The 21,322-nt window shown below is 36.1% G+C and overlaps 1 protein-coding gene across 10 annotated transcripts in view; it reads left to right on the top strand.

Moving 5' to 3' along the window:
- The window catches only part of LOC107036315 (tensin), a 119,193-nt gene that overhangs the window by 51,655 nt on the left and 46,216 nt on the right, over positions 1–21,322 (top strand). For 6 of the 10 annotated variants that reach the window (XM_015254203.1, XM_015254205.1, XM_015254216.1 and 3 more), the window contains one exon: positions 20,441–20,623. In XM_015254203.1, the coding sequence (XP_015109689.1) occupies positions 20,441–20,623 (183 nt within the window). Of the gene's footprint in view, positions 1–15,404; positions 16,071–18,537; positions 18,820–20,440; positions 20,624–21,322 lie in introns of those variants that run through there. The other 4 variants (XM_015254206.1, XM_015254207.1, XM_015254212.1 and 1 more) reach the window with 4 other exon arrangements.

A 21,322-nucleotide genomic window follows, 5' to 3' on the forward strand; every position in this document is an offset into this window, starting at 1 on the left:
AGACTTTTGTCATAATTAGAATGCAAGTAATCAGGTTAGCAGAAAATTAACTTTTAAAAAAATCAATGGAAAATGTCAATTGATATTTTTTTTGACATTTGTGGGGTGACAAAAGTCTGTGGGGGTCCTCTGAAGGTACCCTCGCAATTTCAGAGTTTTGTCACCTCTAGAACCCCAAAATCCCAAAATCCACATATTATTATTAACTACAATAAACAAATGGTTAATTGTTAATTGTCTTGCACTCAATACGCTAATAGATATTAGTTTTGTCAAGTTTTGTCGGCCTTTAATAATCTGCTAAATCATCTTCCAAGGGTGGAAACTCGGTCGAGCGTGAGAACCACTGCTTTCCTATTTTCGGCAAACGAATTTTCGGCTAGCTTCCACTCCATAAAATAAAGTACATGGGGGCTGCCTGTACACCCCGGATTAATGTGAATTCAGCAAATTTTTATGCCGCAGTATTCAAACTCTTTTCGAGTTATTTATGCTGTAGGGTTTTTTTCACCTTGTGAGTTTTTTGCCGATGATGTTGAGTCTGCATGGGACTCGATAAGTCGTAGTTTTCCCCTACTCAATGACTGAATGTGATTAGATAAGAATGTCAGGTACGAGACGGTTGTAACTGAGAAACCAGTGTGCACGCACTTGTGTTATTCTTTATGTTTTTTTTCTGGATGTGGGACAGACGGTTTTTATGGCGAAATATTATTTGTGCAGGTGGCGATTGTTTTTTGCGTGGTGGGACTAGTGTGTAGGGTTTTTTAATGAAATTTAGAATTTAAAGGCTTGATCTGTGAGAGGGAATGGGGAATGGGAGCAGAATAATTGATTATGCATTGAGATCATCGGTATCTGTTCGAATGAAATCGTGTCATTCGTATTTTTTAGTGAATCGAAGAATGGGCTGGATTTTTCATGCTCCACGTGAAGCTCAGGTTCATTTCGGTAGATTTTTACATTTAATAACATCTTGCATTTATAGTTTGGGAAATGAAGAAGAATTATTGATCATGCAATAGGATCATCAATATTTATGTTTATCCTTATATTATTCTTCACGTTTTTTATTGAATCATCTACTTTAGATTCTCCTCATTCTAATCTTGAACTTTAATTTCATTGAAGTTTAACTTCATTTTTGCTGAGTGTCGAACTTGAATAGTTTCAGAATTTGGCAGGAAATTAAGGAGGCACAAGTAGAATGATGAATTATTCATTAAGATCATTGATATCTGTGCAGGTTCTTGCGTTTTTCCATATTTTTCATGAAACTGAAAAATTGTTCGGCCCAATTGAAGTGACGAATGTTTTTTGTCCGGTGGGAATTATTTCTATAGTTTTTTATGAATTCTATAATTTTATTGTTTGATTTGTAAAAGGGAACGGGCAATGGGAGCAGGAGAGTTGATTATGCATTGAGATCATCGATGTCTGTATGAATGCACTCGTGTCATTCTTCATTCTGATGTATTTTTTGATTCAATGATTTCATACTTGCGTTATTTCTCAGATTATTCATTGAAGTGACATATATTCCATTCCTTTCATGCAAAACTTGAACTTGAGATCCATTTCGATCGATTTTTGCATTGAATAATTTCATAGTTGGTTGGGAAATGAAGAAAAATGATCGATTATGCATTGAGATCATCGATATTTGTGTTCACACTTATGTTATTTTTCACGTTTTTCATTGGAGTTGTCCACTTTAGACTCTCCTCAGTCTAATCTTGAACTTTAGCTTCATTTTTATTGAATTGTGAACTTGAATAGTTTCGTAATCCGAAAGGAAATGAGAGAGACACAAAGAGGATGATTAATTATGCATAAGATTATCGACATCCGTGCAGGCACTTGCGTTTTTCCCAATTTCTCACCAAAGTACGGAACAAAATAATGAAATTTCAGATTTCACCGGGAATTCAGTGAAATTGCAAATTTTTTAGCGGCAGGAAGGGAGTATTTTCCAACTTATTTGAATTCCCAATCAAAACATGAATATTCACCACAAAATAACGTCGATTTTTCAAGTGATTGATTGCATTCATTTGAATTCACCTGATTTCTATTAATTTCCCTGGATAATTAAACTAAAACTAACAATTCCCACTGTTTTTTTTTTCGTAAAATTTTGACGAAATTCATTGAAAATTTAGTAAAAAAAATTTGAAATGTAAAATAATTGATTATTCGTTGAAATTCTCGTTATTATTCAACGAATAATTCGTCGAATAATCAATGAAGCAATTTAAAGTCCATTTAGGCAGCATCAATGTGCGTGAATATTCGAGGTTCAAGAAATTACAAAGAGGAGAATTGTAGAAAGGGAATCGCGTGCAGATACAGACACAGAGTGGTAAAGGACCTGGCGTATGGCCAATGAAAAATCCCCGGCATGCAGACGTACTGGCTTTTCTTCATTTTATATTTTTTGTATGACTAAAAGTACAACAGTGACTCGCTATTTCGCGCACACCCTTCACATCGACATTTTACCACTGTTATGCTGTTTCAGGGGGAGGGGGGGGGGAGTTTATTCATCTGTACAAGGGGCTTACAGCACTGAATGTCTGCACATTTTCCACTATTTTCTCGTTCTCTGCGTTTTATTTAACGCTCATTCTTCTCCTTGAAAACCCAAACACTTCAGTCATGAATTTATTTAAATGCCGACGGGGGAGATATGCAAGTGCAGGAGTGCTTCTCGTTTCAGCAAATAATCTTTTGAGAAATAATAAAGAAAAAATTACCGTGTGGGCTCGGGTTTCGTCCCGGCAATTTGAGTGGGATGGGGTTTTTGAGAAGAGGATACACGATCGGGCCCACTACTACACTCGCATACATTCCTCAAGGCCGCGCTAAATTCCCCCAAATGAACGACCGACGAGTAGTTATTCTCAGAATGGCAGAATCAATTTTCCCATCTTCGATATATCAGAGGCAATTTTGAGCTGATCGAGGTTTTGTGAGCCATTAGATTTCGTGGAAATGAAGTTGTGACGTGCAGATGAAATTGAAATTTCATGAAATGTCAGGTGTTTCGTGAATTCGTTAATTCCGGAACGTCTCCGCGTTTAAAGCCGTCACAATATTTCGATGGAAGTGTTAATTAAAAAGATATGGGAATAATGTTGTTTGCAATGTATTCTCATGTTAATTGGACATTTTAATTTTTTCACGTGTTCAAATTGCCGCCATGGGAATGGACAGAACTCATAACATGGAAATATTCGGTATTGAAATTGAATATTGCGTGCAAATATCGAGCAGACAAAATCGCAGAACTGTTGAAAATTTTCCACTGAAATTTTATGGATTTTTTTCATTGAAAATTCATAATTTTGGGGAGAAATCCGTGGGAACTGTAGATTTCAATTAAATTATTCCGGGGAAACTATTGAAGAATCTGGGAAATTCATAGAAATCTCTCCTGGCATTCCGGATTCCTCTGAATTTTCAGGGATTTTCGTAAAAAATTCCTGGAATATCCAGAATTTTAAATGAATTCCCTGAAAATTCAAGGGAATCTTGAAAATTCACGGAAATTGGGGCTTTACTTGAAGTTTCAGAGAAACTTAAAATTCCATTTACATTCTCCCCTTAAATCGAATTCAATGTCTCTCCGAAAAATTTAGCCAATTTTTTTTTCTCTGCAGAAATGAAAGTTTCCATTTTCAGGGACATGTCACTGATTTTCGGGAAAATATCTTTGATCTTCAGAACCCTTCTTCAATTTTAAAAAATCTGTCTCCTAATTTCAAGGTCATTGTAATTTTTAAATTATGAATTTTTAGTGACAAAAATCCTTGGAATTTTAGTGGAAATTTTACTTTTTAGAAATTTCCAAGACTATTACCGCAAATTCCAGTAAAAAATTATCAACAGTGTCGTTCGTGTCTAGTATTGCCAATAATTGGAGAGAGATTCCTGAAAATCAGGGACATGTCCCTAAAAATCATTTTTTTTCTGTTTTCTCCAAAAACCTTTCCGAAACCTGAAACCTCAATCCAACAACTCGGAACTCCGTGAACTTTCCCCGGATAATTCTTTGAAATCTCCATTGATTTTTGAAAATCTCACAAAATCCCTTGAAATCCCAAAACTCTACTTCGGAATCCATAAAATATCGTAATCCAGAAATTCTTTTCACCAGCTTTATCCGAAGTGATTACCCCTCAGCGTTAATTATGAGTTGGCCGAGGTTTTATGATCGATTAGATTTCCTGGAAATCGAGTTACCTAGTTCCCCTGTGTCTTAATCCACGTGAGTAAGTGTATAATTATATCATTAAGATGTAGATATTTTTATAATGAATCCAAGGAGACACTCTCGGCGTCAACTCTCACTGTAACCCGTCGTCTTGGGTCTTCCTCAAACTACTCGAGTAACGGGGGCTTTGTTATTGAGCAATCCGTCTTCAAATATCACGTGTCGCTTTACGACGAATTAATAGTGAGAAGAGGAAATGTTGGTTTGAGTGTTTAGTGGGATTGGTCGTAAAAAAATAGAAAATTTCATCCGGAATATGGAGAGGCTAGCTCTTTCCTGTCAAATAATTCTTGAAATACAAGAGAAAATCTCTTCATTTTACGGAATTGCTTTTTTTAGGGTCTTGGAAACTACCAAACCCGCGCAGCTCATCTCTTTCATGACACTTACGTCCGATTGACTCCTCCGAAGTCCCTCGTGTCAAAAAGAAGATTCAAAATAAGAAGACCTCCATAAAAAATATATAAAACAAATATATAATATCGGTCAATTCCATATATTCTTCAAAATATACATTTTTCCGTATGGGGATTTCGATCGCGACGTTAAAAATATCGTTTCAAGTCGAGAAAAAAGAATCTAGACAAAATTTTATGCTGAATTATAATAGATACATCTTATTTATATTCAATAATGCATGTATATTCTATTTAATGCGTAATGGAAACCAATTGAATGATATTTTGCTCTTGAAATTGAGAATTTTGTTTTTGATTTGAGAAAAAAATTATGAAAACAAATCCTAGATTCACCATGCGAGGGAATTTCCGCAAAGCTAATTTTCTTTTTGAAATATTAAACAAAAAAATCAAGTCAAGATGGAAATTTTGTGCGAAGCGAAATTAAAATCGCGACCTAGTTAAAACTGGGGTAAAACGGGGCTTTTTTCAATGAAGCCGTTTTTTCAATGAGCCCCTCCCACTCATCAACATCCCAAATAAGAATTGTTCTGCCCTGAATGAAGAGCAATTTGATGAAAAGTACCCATTTGAGAGTAAAAAATGATCCATCTCCATCCGCTTGCCGTCGACTCTCAACTCCACAAAACATCGAGTCCCCGGCGTTTTTACAAATCCCATATGAAATATAGTGAGCGGTCCAGTAATTGCCACTTTTTCACAGACCCTAGACTCTTCGTAATTAAGTTGAAAATATTTCCAACTGTCTGATTGCGATGAATTTTACCCTCAGATGGGAGTAATGAATTCACCTGGTGTTAGAATAATTTTGTTTCCATCACATTGTTAAAAATTTGTATCTGAATTTTAATTTGCGCTGAAATTTCAGGTAATCTTGTCATTGAAAATGAGATATTCCATCGATTTTCTGTTCGAATGATCTGAAAATCAATAAAATACTTGATATGTCAGTTCAGTTATTCCGCAAAAATTCGGAAAAATCAGGAAAATTCAGGGAATTCATTCATTTTTCTGGACTCTTTTTAATGACATGGAAAATATTTCTAACTGTCTGATTGCGATGAATTTTACCCTCAGATGGGAGTAATGAATTCGCCTAGTGTTAGAATAATTTTGTTTCCATCACATTGTTGACAATTTTTATCTGAATTTTTATTTGCGCTAAAATTTCAGGTAATCTTGTCATTGAAAAATCAGATATTCTATTGATTTTCTATTGGAATGATCTGCAAATCAATAAAATACTTGAGACATCAGTTCAATTATTCCACGAAAATTCGAAAAAATCAGGAAAATTCGGGGAAAAATTGAAAATTCATGTCATTTTGTTTCTGAAAATTCATGAAGTTCAGCGAATTCTTCCTAAAACTTGAAATTTCACAACCATTTTTCCCCTAAATCGTATTCAATGTCACTCTCACGAGCTTTACTCCCATACTTTCCATGAAATTTTAAAAAATTTCCAACAGAGCATTTCGCTAAATTTCCACATAAATATTCTCTAAAAATGGTTTGAGGCTCTTGAGAGAAGCAGAAATTGGGTCAGTGACAATACTATCAGGACATTAATGTTACCAGGATAAAACAGGTTCAAAACGGAAATTTTTTGCGAAGCGAAATTGAAATGGCGACCTAATTAAAACCGTGGCAAAACGGGGCTTTTCTTTCAGCGAACCAGTCTCCTCAATGAGCCCCTCCCACTCATCAACATCCCAAATACGAATTGTTCTGTCCTGAATGAAGAGCAATTTGATGAAAAGTACCCATTTGAGAGTAAAAAACGATCCATCTCCGTCCGTTTGCCCTCGACTCGACTCCACAAAACCCCCCCCGAGTCGAGGATTTGGTTCTGATTGGACGTACACAGGTCTTTCAAGATCTCTCCAGACCTAGATGGACCTGGTAAGTCCGAATCAGTTCTGCGACGTACTTTTCCAGAGACCATTCGAATCCTCAGTTCTTTTCGGTCCTGAGAAGCCCTCCTCGATGCTACCGAGAACGCGTGATTTTACGACCGGGTGAAGAGGAAGGCATGTATGCGGAGGGTTGAAATTTGTAGCCAACGAGGAGACAGGGTTGCAGAATATATTTTAGCCACCCTCATCTCCCCGTTTGCAGGCGGTGTTTAAATAAAAAATAGTGAACGTTGATTCTGTATTTATTGACCCCCTGATGCCAATGAAACCCTCGGAGGTGACAGAAATGGGGGAAAAAAATTTTTCAGTTTCACGTGGGTCAAGGGTGAAAGTCGATTTTCGCCAAAATTGAATTTTTTCGCCAAGTGAAAGTTGATTCTGTATTTTCTAACAATTCTGATGCCAATGAAACCCCCGAAGGCGCGACAAAAGTCGAAATAAAATTTTTTTTTTCACCCCGAGCCAAAGAGTCAGATTTTCTGTTTTTCCAGAGGGAAAGTCGACTTTCGCCAAAATCGAATTTTTTAGCTGGGTGAGCGTTGATTCCAACTATTTGAGCGACGGGCTATTCAGAACTCTCAAACGTATGTGAAAAAAGTGAAAACTGAAAAAGTTTTTTTTTTCAAATTTTCAAAGGGTCAGATTTTCGGTTTTTCCCGGGGAAGGTCGACTTTCGCCAAAATCGAATTTTTTAGCCGGGTGAACAGATCCGATCAATTAGCCCCTCATGTATAGATATTCCAAATTTTTATTTTTCTCCTCATTGAAGTAGTTTTGAAGAAAATTGCGAGCTAATAAAAAACATTTGCTAGTTAGTACTTTTTTTTAAATAAATTTTTGAAAAATCACCTCTGAAAAAAAAGGCGTTATCCCCTCTATTTCATTATTTCCAAAAAAATTTATCACCAATCGATAGAAAATTGTTTGAAGATTTTTGCGAGTCAAGAAAAAATCGTCAATGCAATCCTATTATTGTGTAAATTAACAATTCCAATTTCAACTGAAAACCAGAGTTGATGACCAGAGTTTGTAACAGAGATGTCAGATAAGATATGAATGTTTTTTTTGGCTCAAATGAAAGAGCGGCTCGAAAAATGGCGTGCAGAAGTCTTTCAAGATGACAAATGTCTCTAAAGATGATGTCTGTTTTCAATTGAAAAGCGCAATTGTGACAACATTGTCCAGTGGGGTCTAGGAGTCTCCCCTGGTTCAAAACCATCTTTAGAGGCCCTAGCACGCCATTTCTCGATCCGCTCTTTCATTTGAGCCCAAAAAAACATTCATATCTTGTCTGACATCGCTGCTACAAACTCGGGTCTACAACTCGGGCCTTCAATTAAAAGCCCGAGTTGAAAACCCGAGTTTGTAGCAAAGCTGTCAGACAAGATATGAATGTTTTTTTTGGCTCAAATGAAAGAGCGGCTCGAAAAATGGCGTGCAGAAGTCTTTAAAGATGACAAATGTCTCTAAAGATGATGTCTGTTTTCAATTGAAAAGCGCAATTGTGACAACATTGTCCAGTGGGGTCTAGGAGTCTCCCCTGGTTCAAAACCATCTTTAGAGGCCCTAGCACGCCATTTCTCGACCCGCTCTTTCATTTGAGCCCAAAAAAACATTCATATCTTGTCTGACATCGCTGCTACAAACTCGGGTCTACAACTCGGGCCTTCAATTGAAAGCCCGAGTTGAAGACCCGAGTTTGTAGCAAAGATGTCAGACAAGATATGAATGTTTTTTTGGGCTCAAACGAAAGAGCGGGTCGAGAAATGGCGTGCTAGGACCTCTAAAGATGGTTTTGAACCAGGGGAGACTCCTAGACCCCAATGTTCTATACATACTCCTAGACCCCATTGTCCTCCTAGACAATGATGTCACAACTCTGCTTTTCAATTGAAAACAGATATCATCTTTAGAGACATTTGTCATGTTTAGAGGCTCTAGCACGTCATTTCTCAACCCGCTCTTTCGTTTGAGCTCAAAAAAACATTCATATCTTGTCTGACATCTTTACTACAAACTCGGGTTTTCAACTCGGGTTTTCAATTGAACTCAACTCACCGAGTTTTTTAGGTATCCCTTGCCCACACTTCCCCCGTCAGCCCCTTTTTCGCGCAGAAAAACCCGCTGATTGCTCTTCCGGGGGAAATTGACGGAAGAAGCCAAAAGGAAAACCGAAGAACCGGCAATTGTCACGATTAATCATCACCGGTAACACGAGCCCGTGGGCGTGCAAATGAATCGAGACGCGCATTCAATGAACCATCCAATTCATTCCATTACAATGTGTTACCGTTGCGCGTAAACAAGAAACTTGTCGTTCTTACAATAATAGCAATTATTGGATCGATTTATAATGCATTCAAGAAACCGTTTGTTTGAATTGAATAAACTTTAGTTGAATCGAATAAATTGGTTTATTCAAGCGGCTCGGAATTAAACTTCCATTCAAACTTGAACTTGACTTTTATTTGCGTTCGCATTGACATGAAATGAATTTTTTTTTTGAGAAATCAATTTTTTCTTGATTTACAGAGCAAATAATGTTTTCATTTTCGAGGATGTGTCTCTGATTTTTTGGAATACATCACTAATTTCCTAGGACATATCACTGTTTTCATTCTGGATACTGACTACACTGAGAACAATAATTATGAATTACAATAATTAACATAATTATTAATCGATAGGTGTCAGTGGAGATTATTCAAGTTCATATGTACACGGAGAGAAATGTTCAGTAAAAATTACGGAACTCAGAGTTCGCTCACGGATTGCGGAATCGACTCAGAAAATTTAAGTGACGGTATCGTAATTTTTCACAGGAGATTCAGGTAAAAACTACGAAACGCTCTGGAAAAATTCCGTGATAGTTCCGTAAAATTTCCTACAACCACATTTCGCTCCGGAATTACGGAAAAGATACGTAATTTTTATTGAATATTTCTCTCCGTGTGGCATAATCATTCCATAATTCAATATAATTGTAATATTTGGAGATTTGGGATTTGGATCACCTGAGAATGACTGGCCTGGAGAAAAACTCTTCTAAAAAAATAAATTCTTCTCCGAAGAAAATGATTCCTTGGAGAAAGTATTTTTTTTTCGCAGTGTAGAGTGATTTTTATGAATGAAATTTGGTGATGGATTCCTATTACAGGCGATAGTCGTCTATTTGAATTGAATAATGTATTCATTCAATGTAATCAAAACATTTTCATTGTAATGAATATATGAGTTTATTCATTTATCGAAGTAAACCCTTAGTGTTTCTCAACATTTTCGTTTCTTTTGACACGTAAAAACGATTTCTTGAGCCGAGAAAGTCTCAGTTTATCGTGAAGTGTTGATGTTCCTGTCACGAACATTTGACGGCATTTGTATATTAGTACATATTCCGCGGAATTCTTATCCCAAATCATTTGTTTTGTCACATTAGGTAAAATACGTAAAACAAATATGAATTTTCAGGAAAACGACATTGAATTTGATTCAGGAGAAAAAAAAATTATTAAATTCCAAATTGTGCTGAAAATTCGATGAAATTCGATAATTTTCACGATGAATGAGAAATTTACTGAACGTTTTCATTTGAAATTCAATTCAACCACAACACGGAGAGAAATTTTCTAGAAAAATTCTGGCACGAGTACTGGAAAAAATCACAATCCACCGGCTGTGAAAAATTTTAGTGCTGTTAAAGTAAAATTTCTTGGTATTTCTGGTAAAATATCTGTGGATTTCTGTGAAATTTTCACAGAAATACGGGGAAAAATTCAGCCTCTTTTCCCGTGCTAGCACTAGAATGTTTCTAGAAAATTTGTCTACGTGAACATCGAAAACTCAAATGACGCTGACTGAAATTTCAAGAAATTTCAAACAGTGTGTGTGTTCCCCCGTTACCGAGGGTCGAGAGGGTGGATGAGGGAGGTGGGGCATTTTGTATCGATAAACTCGACACGTATAAAGCACACGATTGTATAAGCGGTTGACTTCTGCGATAGATCAAATACGTGGGAGGTGTTTTACCCAGAGGAACAACGAGCGTGTCTCTCTCACCCGGTGGATATATTCCCTGCACGTTGTATGTACACCGAAGCCGCGATACCTCGTTTGTGCTCGGTATATACGTCGCGTGGTCATCTGGAGGAGTCGCTTGTACCTCAGAGAGGCATACAGAGGAGTCACACAACCCCCCCTCGGTTGTTTTCTTTATCGCCAGGCGGAAGTGAAAGTTTCCCCACAGCGAGGTGCGAATTTTTCTTATTTTCCCCCCCGTCTCACTGCTCTGTGTGACTCTAATGGACCATCGTGGAAAATATCTTGTGTGAGAAGTCACTCGCTATCTCATTATCTATCCGGCCTTAATGAATGATATATTTTTCAGTAATTAACTGGAGTTGTTTTATCAGTTTACCTTCATTAACCCCGGGAGTAATAAAATATTATCTTTTTCGGTTGACGCAGGCATTAGAGGCTTTTATTTTTTTAATGTGGATTTTTTATTCTGTCGGCTTTGGGAGGGAAGTGATACTCCAGGGGGTAATGAAATAGGAGGGAAGTGCAAAATTTCGAAACTTTTTTAGAATTTTTATTGTAATCACTGCCAGAGGATAATAAAACAGTAGTAAAATGCGAATTGATCACGTGATATTTTCGAATCATCGTGGAAAGTATCGCTGCATTTATTCCCTCTGCGTATAAATTTTCAGTAATAAACTAGACCTGCTTCATCAGTCCACCTTCATTAACCCCAGAGCAATAAAATAGGCAGTGTCTATTCACACGCTCCACGGTAACTTTGACCGTGAATGTACGGGACGTTTTCCCGTGGATTCAAGGTAGTTTCTACCGTGGATATATGGGCGATCGTGGCCCCTCAACATTTACTTGTCAAATTAAATTTAGACAATAAACTAGACACATCGAATCAATTGATAAGTGATATGGAGATAGTACACTAGTAAACAATTTTTTCGAATACGAATATCAGTATAGATGAACGCAAATAAAAAATGAAATAAGTAATTTTTTACATTTTATGTGAACGTTCTCTTAACGATATTCATATTTGTCTAATGGGGTCCGAGTGCAGGAGTGGGGGCCGAAATATAGTGCAAATGATTTTAAAGGTGATCTCCCAACCAGGAGAGACTCCTACCAGAGTTGACACAACTCTGGTTTTCAACTCTGAAACCAGAGTTGTGCCAACATTGTCCAGTCGGCTCTAGGAGTCTCCCCTGCTTCAAAACCATCTTTAGAGGCATCAGCACGCCATTTCTCGACCCGCTCTTTCATTTGAGCCCAAAAAAACATTCATATCTTGTCTGACATCGCTGCTACAAACTCGGGTCTACAACTCGGGCTTTCAATTGAAGGGATAATAAAATAGGAATGAAACGCCCATTGATATGTTTTCAAAATGCCAGCGATAGAACGAGTTCCAGTAAATTAAAAAAAAATGACAAGGCTATTAAATTCCCCTTTATTAAAGAAACATTGGTAATTGTTTCCCCTGTTTTTACGGTTGAATACGTGCCTATACATTTCAAGGATCACATGACGTATTCTCGAGACGTGTGTAACTCGCGATACACCAACGCCGTCTTGATTTCTCGTCTTTCTCGCCAGCGGGTCATTAAATCCCTCGGGTCGCCAATGGCATATATACGTCGGGCAACTCGCCCACGTTTCACGTGGTGTTTCATGTACCTATACGTCGGAGTTTCATGCTCCCCTTTTTTTTTATTTCCATTGTATATGTATTTTGCCCCGGTGTACCCAGCGGCCACATCGGCCTTTTCAAATGGGATAACGAATGCGTCGGCTTCGTGGAAGCGCCACAATTTTACGAGCGCCGATAAGCACACTCCTCATTTCTAACACCAGAATACCAAAACGATCAGTCGGGGTTTTATTCGGCCTTCGAATTGTATAGGGAGTCTCTAATGTTGAGTTGAACATGTCAATTGTATTTTTTTAAATATTTCTTTTGAACATCTGGGGTTTTTATCGTTTCGATGGTTCTTTCGTGATTTTTTTTATGTTCATTTATTCAGTTTTGAAATTTTAATTATGGCCTCGGGAAATTTTAAAAAATGTAATACAAGAATATAAAGTTGAACATTTAAAAAAAAAAGTTAATTATTTCACATTTACAAATAAAATAGTTGAAAATTAATTAGTAAAAATTAATTAATAATAGTTGAAAATTAATTTTTACTAATTAATTTTCAACTACCCTACACCGAAGCACAAACGAGGTATCGCGGCTTCGGTGTAACTATTTTTACTATTAGTAAAAATTAATTTTCAGCTATTAGTAATTAATTGAAAATTTTCGTCCGAATTTTCCGTAGCAAATTTCGAAAATTTTTATGGTCTTCAAGTTCCACTGAAATTTCAGGAAATCTTGTCATTGAAAAATCAAATATTCCTTTGATTTTCTGTTCGAATGATCTAGAAATCAATGGAATACTTGATTTTTCAGGTAAATTATTCTGTGAAAATTCAGAAAAATCAGGAAAATTCATGGAAAAATTGAAAATTCATGTCATTTTTTTTGAATATTCATGTTGCACTGAAAATTCAATCAAGTTGTGAAATTACCATCTCACTCCCACTCAAACTCATGAATTTCCTTGAATTCCACCTAAAACCATAAATTTCATAACCGTTTTTTCCCTTTACTATCACATTTTCCATGAAATTCCAAAAAATTTCTAACACTGTATGTGAGGTGTTATTCTACATAACATGACGAGTAAAGTCCCGAAAAAAAAGAAAGAAATCATGTAATTTTCATATCATTTCTCGGGTCAATTGATTCGTTTGGCTTTGTCATCAAACAAATCATTCTCCTCATTTTCTCCGGTCAACTTTCTTCTCTTTTACGAATTTTTAGTTTCCCGAATGTCTCAGTGCCGATGACAAGACAAAGACTTCTATTCTCTTCCGTCCGTAAAGAAAAGGGTCTGAATGTTTACCCGTCGGCTCGGGGCAGAAAGGGACTCTCATATACCTCGTGCGCGCACAAATGAGACCCGTTGAGTGCATTACCCATGCGCACACTTGCCCCCTTCCCCCCCGTTCTCTGTCGCGTGGGACGCGGCATTTTTTGTAGTCCACCTTTCCACCTCTCGTCGACAGGATGAGAAAGAAATAAATAAGTCAGTGACGCGTAATCCGCGCGAGTGCCCTGACATGCGAAAATGTTGAACAATAAAAACTCGGCACAAGGCAATTGCATAATATCTAGTTAACAAACATCAGACTTGTTTTCATAATTCAGTCTTATCGGGGGATATTCTTATCGAGCTGATAGCCGATGGAAAATAAACCTCTGGAGGATTAAAATATCTCGGGATTGGTACACTTCATTCTCAATGACGATCGTAAAAATGCTGAGGACACGATTGATAGTAGGAATAAAAGATGAATGTATGTGAGGAAGTAAAAATGTACGAGGGATGAATAGCAATGTATCTGGGCGATCCCACGCGAGGTCTACTGGCGCACGCGATTCAATCGGTTACGCAACACTCATTTCTGCCGGGCCAAGGCATGTGATATTCTGTATTGTGTGGAAGAACAGTTTTATTCAAGAAAAGAAATTATGAAATTGATAATTCGATTTTTGCTTGCAAAATTTTTCTGCTAAATGCGACGTTTCAATAGAATTTAAAGGAATTTCGACATTGAAAATTCAAAATTTCATGGAAAACTCGTTGAAAACTGTGAATTTTCATTCAATTATTTAAAAAATGCACGGAAATCGGGAAAATTTATTATTGAATTCCCAATTGATTGGAATTTCATTATTTTGTTCCTTTGAATCGAATTCAACGTCACTCGCCGGAAATTTAATAGTCGACTGCTCATGAAATTTCAATTTTTTAAAGATTAAATTGAAAAATCACACTTTAATGACAAAATTAATTTTAAAAAAGTGAATTCAAGGTCAATTATGTAGACAAAATTATTTTAAAAAATGAATATGTCTGAATTTTTAATATAGTTAATAGTGAAATTCATTTATTTTTTTGAATTTTCAACAAAATTCAATGCATTTCTCCTTAAATTGTGAAATTTTTCGGCGGGCGTGACATTTTCACTGAAATATCTGGCCTTGTTGTCATTCAACATTAACAATTTGACCAGAAAATCAATGAAAAGGATTAATTCAAGGTCATTTATTCAGAAAAAATGAGTAAAAAAGTTATAAAAATTCAACCATTGACATCAATGTTTATATTTTCTCATCGCAAAATTGTAAAATTTACCAGTTTCTTGAATTTTCAACAAAATTCAATGCAATTTTGCTTGTACTTCCGAACTTTCTGGAAAAATCACGAAAAATTCAGTGATTTGATAGGAAAATCAAGAAAAAAAAGTCTAAAACTGCAAAAATATCTCAATTTGGAATTGAGTAAACTGTGAAATAAATCCCTATCGTTGAATGTTCACCAGAATTCAAGTAAACCCAGTGAATAAACAACGAATCAATCAATTACTTCAATTAATTCATCACATCAATCAATTTATTCACGTTTCAAAATTTATCGAATGCAGTTCCCAAAAATTTCAGTCGTCAAAACCCGACTCAATGCCATGACCGTTTATATATTCCCATGACAACTGACAAAAGTCATATCAGAAGCCAACTCGTCCATATACTCTCCTCGAAACAACTATAGCTCGACGTGCACCTCCGACTTCTCTCGCAGATCTCCCCCCACTCTAGCATCTCGCAGTTGAGATCCGCATGCATTACAAAGTCCGCAGATCGTCCGTACCTCATGCCGCAGCCACAATGGCACGTCCTTAATCCCCGTCGCCCGCTCGTTTATTCAAATAACCGATTACCCGAAAAATTAATAATTCTCCTTGAACAGCGGAGGGCCGCGAATTTACACCGGTGGTTAGTTTTCTGACAATGAAAACGACGAGAGGAAACAGACGCAATAACCATTCGACCCTGAGGTTGAGGTGTACACACACGCGCAGTTCTAACGAGTTATTCCGACAGTCGGTTTGTATCCGCCAGTGAAAACGGTACTCGGTTTATTTACTCGGTAATGAAAGAGTGTTAATAACAACTGAATGATGTAAAAATAATTCGCATAACAACGCGGACAGAATAAAATGGAATTCGATTAGTGAGTGAACAAATCCGAGGAATTTATCGAGTTCTTGTGGTTAAAATTATCCCGATAAATCATGGGAATTGCAATAGTTGGATATAAGATCCCAGTGGTGGGACAACGAGTCGTGATGCCGGTTCATTGTTATTTCCTGAGCATCGGGAAGAGTGAGAGATCGTTATCCCCTGGTTTATCGCGACAGTGACCCCTTGCCGGGACCCTTCGCTTATAAATCGCGAGTGCTGCGCCAGTCACTAATATTTTTTATGCTCACATTTTTATTCAAACAGCTACTTACAGCGGATCATTGCTTAGTGTGGTATAAGGAATATCCATGGGGAATAAAATTCAGATTAGACGATCGATAAGGATTTGACGGTGGCCACTCATTTCCATTTATTTGAATTTTTTTCTCCAATTTTCTTGTTTGACAAATGAAATTTCATGATTTTTCCATTCTAAGACTATTTAAGTATCTTTTACAATTTTTATCAATTTGTTAATTAAATTGGGCGAGAAAACTTTGAAAAAAATTATGAATATTTAGCGTCATTAAAATTACATTTCGCACAGAATTATTATTTTTTTAAACATTCGTTGTTTATAAATAAAGAAATTGAAATTATTTCAACCTTTGGAAATCTTGTTTTTTTAGACATGAAATCGATTTCTGGTAAAATTATGAATATGAATAAATTTGTTACGATTTCAAGTAAATGATTTTTAGGGCGGAAAATTGATTGTTTATAAATTGGTTATATAAAATGCTCGTAATTTTCAAAATTTGCAATTTTTTTATTATTTCATCAATCTTCCTCCAAAATTAAACTTTCTAATTTTTTTCAGTTTGTTAAAATGTTTTCTAACGGTTCAATAGCGAGATTAGTACGTAGATATCCTTAAATCGAATTCATTGTCACCGTTCTGAAGATTACTAGTGGAATTTTCATGAAATTTCAATTTCTTTCAACAGTGATGTCATGGAAAATGTCATTTTCATGACAAAATCAATGAAAACAGTGAATTTAAGGTCCATTATTCAGATAAAATGAGTAAGAAAAGCATGAAAATTCAATGCGATTTTTTAAAAATTAAAAATTTCATGAGCTTTTTGGGAGTCTTTTGAAAGAAAGTGAAGATTTTCTTGTCCGTATTTTTTTATTGGCTATTGCTAGGTCGAAGGGTCAGTCCCAGACTTTTCTTTCAAGCACACACGTGTTGACACTTTCACCCTGCATCGGGGAGTCGTCCCGCGTTTATTACCGTCTTACGAGAGGAAAACAAAATCATAAATTTTCCAATTTCTGAGGGACTCGACACATTTTCCTCTTCATAAATTTCAGAACTGAGGATTAGTAAAAAAAATGTACTCCACGTTAATTTTTTCCAGTGGTGAAGTGTCAACCCGTGAACAATTTACAATCTGCGGCGACGTCTCTTCGAAGTAACCACAATTTTCTATTTTGTATTAATTCTAAAGACCATTTTCAGAAATTCGATATTAAAAATTCGGATTCAAAATAATTGATCATACGATCAATGATTCTTAATCCGAATACCAATTATTCAAACCAAAGTAGTCAAAATTATGACAGTTCAGACATTTCTGAATTTTAGAAGTACTAAAATGTAAAATTTATCAATTTCAATTTTTTTCCTGGATTCTCAACAACATTTAATGCATTGTTATCATTTGTATTAATTCTAAAGACCATTTTCAGAAATTCTATATTAAAAATTCTGATTCAAAATCATTGATCATACGATCAGTGATTCTTAATCCAAATACCAATTATTCAAACAAAAGTAGTCGAAAATATGACAGTTCAGGCATTTCTGAATTTTAAAAGTACTAAAATGTAAAATTTATCAATTTCAATTTTTTTCCTGGATTCTCAACAACATTTAATGCATTGTTATCATTTGTATTAATTCTAAAGACCATTTTCAGAAATTCTATATTAAAAATTCTGATTCAAAATCATTGATCATACGATCAGTGATTCTTAATCCAAATACCAATTATTCAAACAAAAGTAGTCGAAAATATGACAGTTCAGGCATTTCTGAATTTTAAAAGTACTAAAATGTAAAATTTATCAATTTCAATTTTTTTCCTGGATTCTCAACAACATTTAATGCATTGTTATCATTTGTATTAATTCTAAAGACCATTTTCAGAAATTCTATATTAAAAATTCTGATTCAAAATCATTGATCATACCATCAGTGATTCTTAATCCAAATACCAATTATTCAAACAAAAGTAGTCAAAAATATGACAGTTCAGATATTTCTGAATTTTAAAAGTACTAAAATATAAAGTTTATCAATTTAAATTTGTTTTCCGGAATTCTCAACATTTAATGCATTGTTTTCATTGATTGTATCATTGTTTCAAGGATATAATCGATACCGATGTGAATAAAATCCAGATTAGCCGATCGATAAAGCTGCAACGGTGGCCAAGCATTCCCATCTATTTGAATTTTTTCCTTCAATCTTCGTGTATCACAAATGAAGAGAAATATACACTGAATCGGGCGCTCGCGGGACGCATCCAATTAGACCTTGGTCACGTATTCGTGGATGCGATTCCGGCTCATCGCTCAATTATTTTTTATCCCCTTTTTTATTCTCTCTCTTATTTCCTCATTCGATGGAACGTGATACCGGGGTCCGAGGGTATGTTTTTGTAATTCCGAGAAGGCGATCTCGCGGCCGAGATCCTGAGGATTAATCCCAGGTCCTTCGGCGACCTTGAAGGTATTACGGGGGATTTTCAGAGGCTCGGGATGATTGAGTGCATCAATCAAATTCCGTGAGACTGGAGAATCCGTGAGATCTGTTTTTTGGGGGAATTAATGACGGATAATTGACCCGAGGTGACGGCAGACACGCGTCGTCTAGTTGGGCCATCTAGGGGGTGCAATAACGCATTCGGAGGATAAGAAACATTCCGGGAAGGTATCGGGGAATTTGCTGGCATGTTTTATCTGGAGGCCGACGGGATGAAGACAAAATATACACCGAAGAAGCTGGAAAATCTGGATGATTTGTTTGATGAGGTAAAAATTCTCACAGATGTAGAAGGAATGCATTTTGATTATTCGACAAATTTTATTTTATTTGAGGGCCTCAAGTTGAGGCATTTGAACCTAGGGGTTTACTCTGATCTATGATAATGCTACACTGGTAGAAAAAAAAAGAAATTTCAGGGACAATGGACTACACTGTTAGAAGTTTCTTGAAATTTCAGTCAGCATCAGCTGAATTTTCGGTGTTGTGAGGTTGAATTTAATTTCAAATGAAAGCGTTCAGTAAATTTGTCAGTTATCTTGAAAATTCAAGAAAATTGGGTCTTTCATAGTAATCAATCATTGATTTTTCAATGAAAGCTTGAATTTCCAAACTCATCGTGAAAATTGAACATCACATACAATTAAATTTTCAATAAATTGAGAATTCAGAAAAGTTATTGCCAGAATAATTTCATGTAATTTTGTCATTGTTAAAAATTTCAAGCTTTTCCACATGAAATTTCAGGTTTCACTGAAAATTCAGTGCCGAATTCCATTAAATTTTCAGTGAAATCTGAAATTTCATAATTTTTCCGCCCTAATTCGCATTAAGTGTCTCTGTCCTGAAAATTCCAGAATATATTCACCGGAATTTTCTGGTTTTCTATTTATTTTCAGAGAAAAATGGAACTGAAATTGACACTTCTCTTCCATTTTTCCACGAAATTCTGAATTTTCAATGACGAAATTCCTTGAAATTGCAGTGATAATTCAATTCGATAAAAATTTACAAAAAGTGTATCCGAAATTTCAGACAAAAATTTGCAACAATGTAGTAGATAGATTCGCTACATCAATTGGCGACGAATATATCCTCTTTCAAGACTTCTGAAAGACTTGACATTCCAAGAGTTTCACGAAATCTCCTGAAATCCACAGTTTTCAATAAATCCGCAGAGTTTTCCAATAAATTCCACCCATTCCTCAATATAAATGAGCTGAAATAATTTTACAAATCGTTCACTACCCATTATCGTGTGCAAAGTCAATTTCAATTCTAGTGAGAACGTTTTTAGACTAGTGAATGACCACATGACAGAGTTACTAGGGCCATTGGCACGTGTACAACATCCGGCAATGAACTAAAACTTCCACCTCTTTTTCATCAGCATCCCCCTCCCCCCCCCCCCCCGTCATACGCAAACGAGCGTAAATCCCTCCATTCGCATTGCTTTCACTCTATAAATAGTTTATATCCCATAATCCAGTAGGTTCCCAACACAGATGCACTCACTTGAATCATAGCGAGATTAATATTCTGACATTTTGACAACACAATGTGAATACAGATACGAAATATTGAATTGAGACACTATTCACAAGGTATAATAAATAAATACTCGAATGTTACGTAGAAAAGTGGCTGTAAACTGATGTTTAACGGCACACCGTGCTAATTGTTATTACACAGCTCTTGTGGTTGCATAATTCCAATTATATCGGTGTGTGCGAGCGGTTTGTCGAGGCCCCCTGAGTGGATTGTACGTTGGCACGCGAGCCTCCTTTCGACCTTTGGGGTCCGTGAACCCACTCGTATTCTCCTTTTACCCTTTATCCAACGTTCGATGCATCTCCGATGTGTTTTATGGGTTTTTAATTTGTCTTCTAGGGTGCAAGATTTCGAGATACGTCACAGCAAATTCATAAACAGTGGCAAGCGGATCCGGCGAGGGCGTTTCCGTCTGTTGGCAATGCCATCAGTTCACCGGTTAGTCTGAGTGGAGGGGATACCTCTTCGCCGAATACGACACCCAGTCCGAGCCCCAGTATCACCAGCAGTGCACAAATCACAGTGAGTTTGTCTCATTTTTTTTAGATTTCACGTTTTTTAATAGATTTTGCGGTGATTTGGGCAGTGATGATTTTTTGGAGATTATTTTTTTTCAATTTTCTGATGTACTTCGTGAATTGTTCGTCGTCAAAGGGGGTAATTACTCAGGAAATCCTCCTAAAATCTCGTTTCAATATCATTACAGTATTGTCAGGAAGCATTTGATGAAGGGTTATAGATAAATTTGATGTGATATTAAAATGTTGACGACCTCTTGCCATCATGAGCAGGGTTGCCAGATTTCGGCGTTTTATAGCCAAAACCTGTACAATTTTAAATGGGGTGACGTCACGATCTGGTAACACTGATCATGAGGAAGTTTTTTAAATTAGCTGACAACTTCGAAATCGGAAATTTCAACCCATCTCTCAACTTGAAATTATACAACTTTCTTTTCTTGAAAGAAAATTAAATGGGGTTCAAACTTCACAAAACAGTTTAAAGAAATTGTTGACATTTAAATTTTTTTAAACTAATATGCATCATTGTTCGCTCCAACATAATTTAACTAATAAACTGACCAATAAGCCAAAGAAATTATTATTTATTGGATTATATGTTATGAACTTTCCAGAGTGTTTTTAAAAGCCGCTGAAATTCCTAGAAATCCCAAAAGTGTTTCAAAAACCTTGAAATATCGTAATCTTGAAATGCTATATT

This window comes from Diachasma alloeum, unplaced genomic scaffold (genome assembly GCF_001412515.2).
Source record: "Diachasma alloeum isolate Michigan unplaced genomic scaffold, Dall2.0 Dall_scaffold_00208, whole genome shotgun sequence".
NCBI classification, from domain to species: Eukaryota; Metazoa; Arthropoda; class Insecta; order Hymenoptera; family Braconidae; genus Diachasma; species Diachasma alloeum.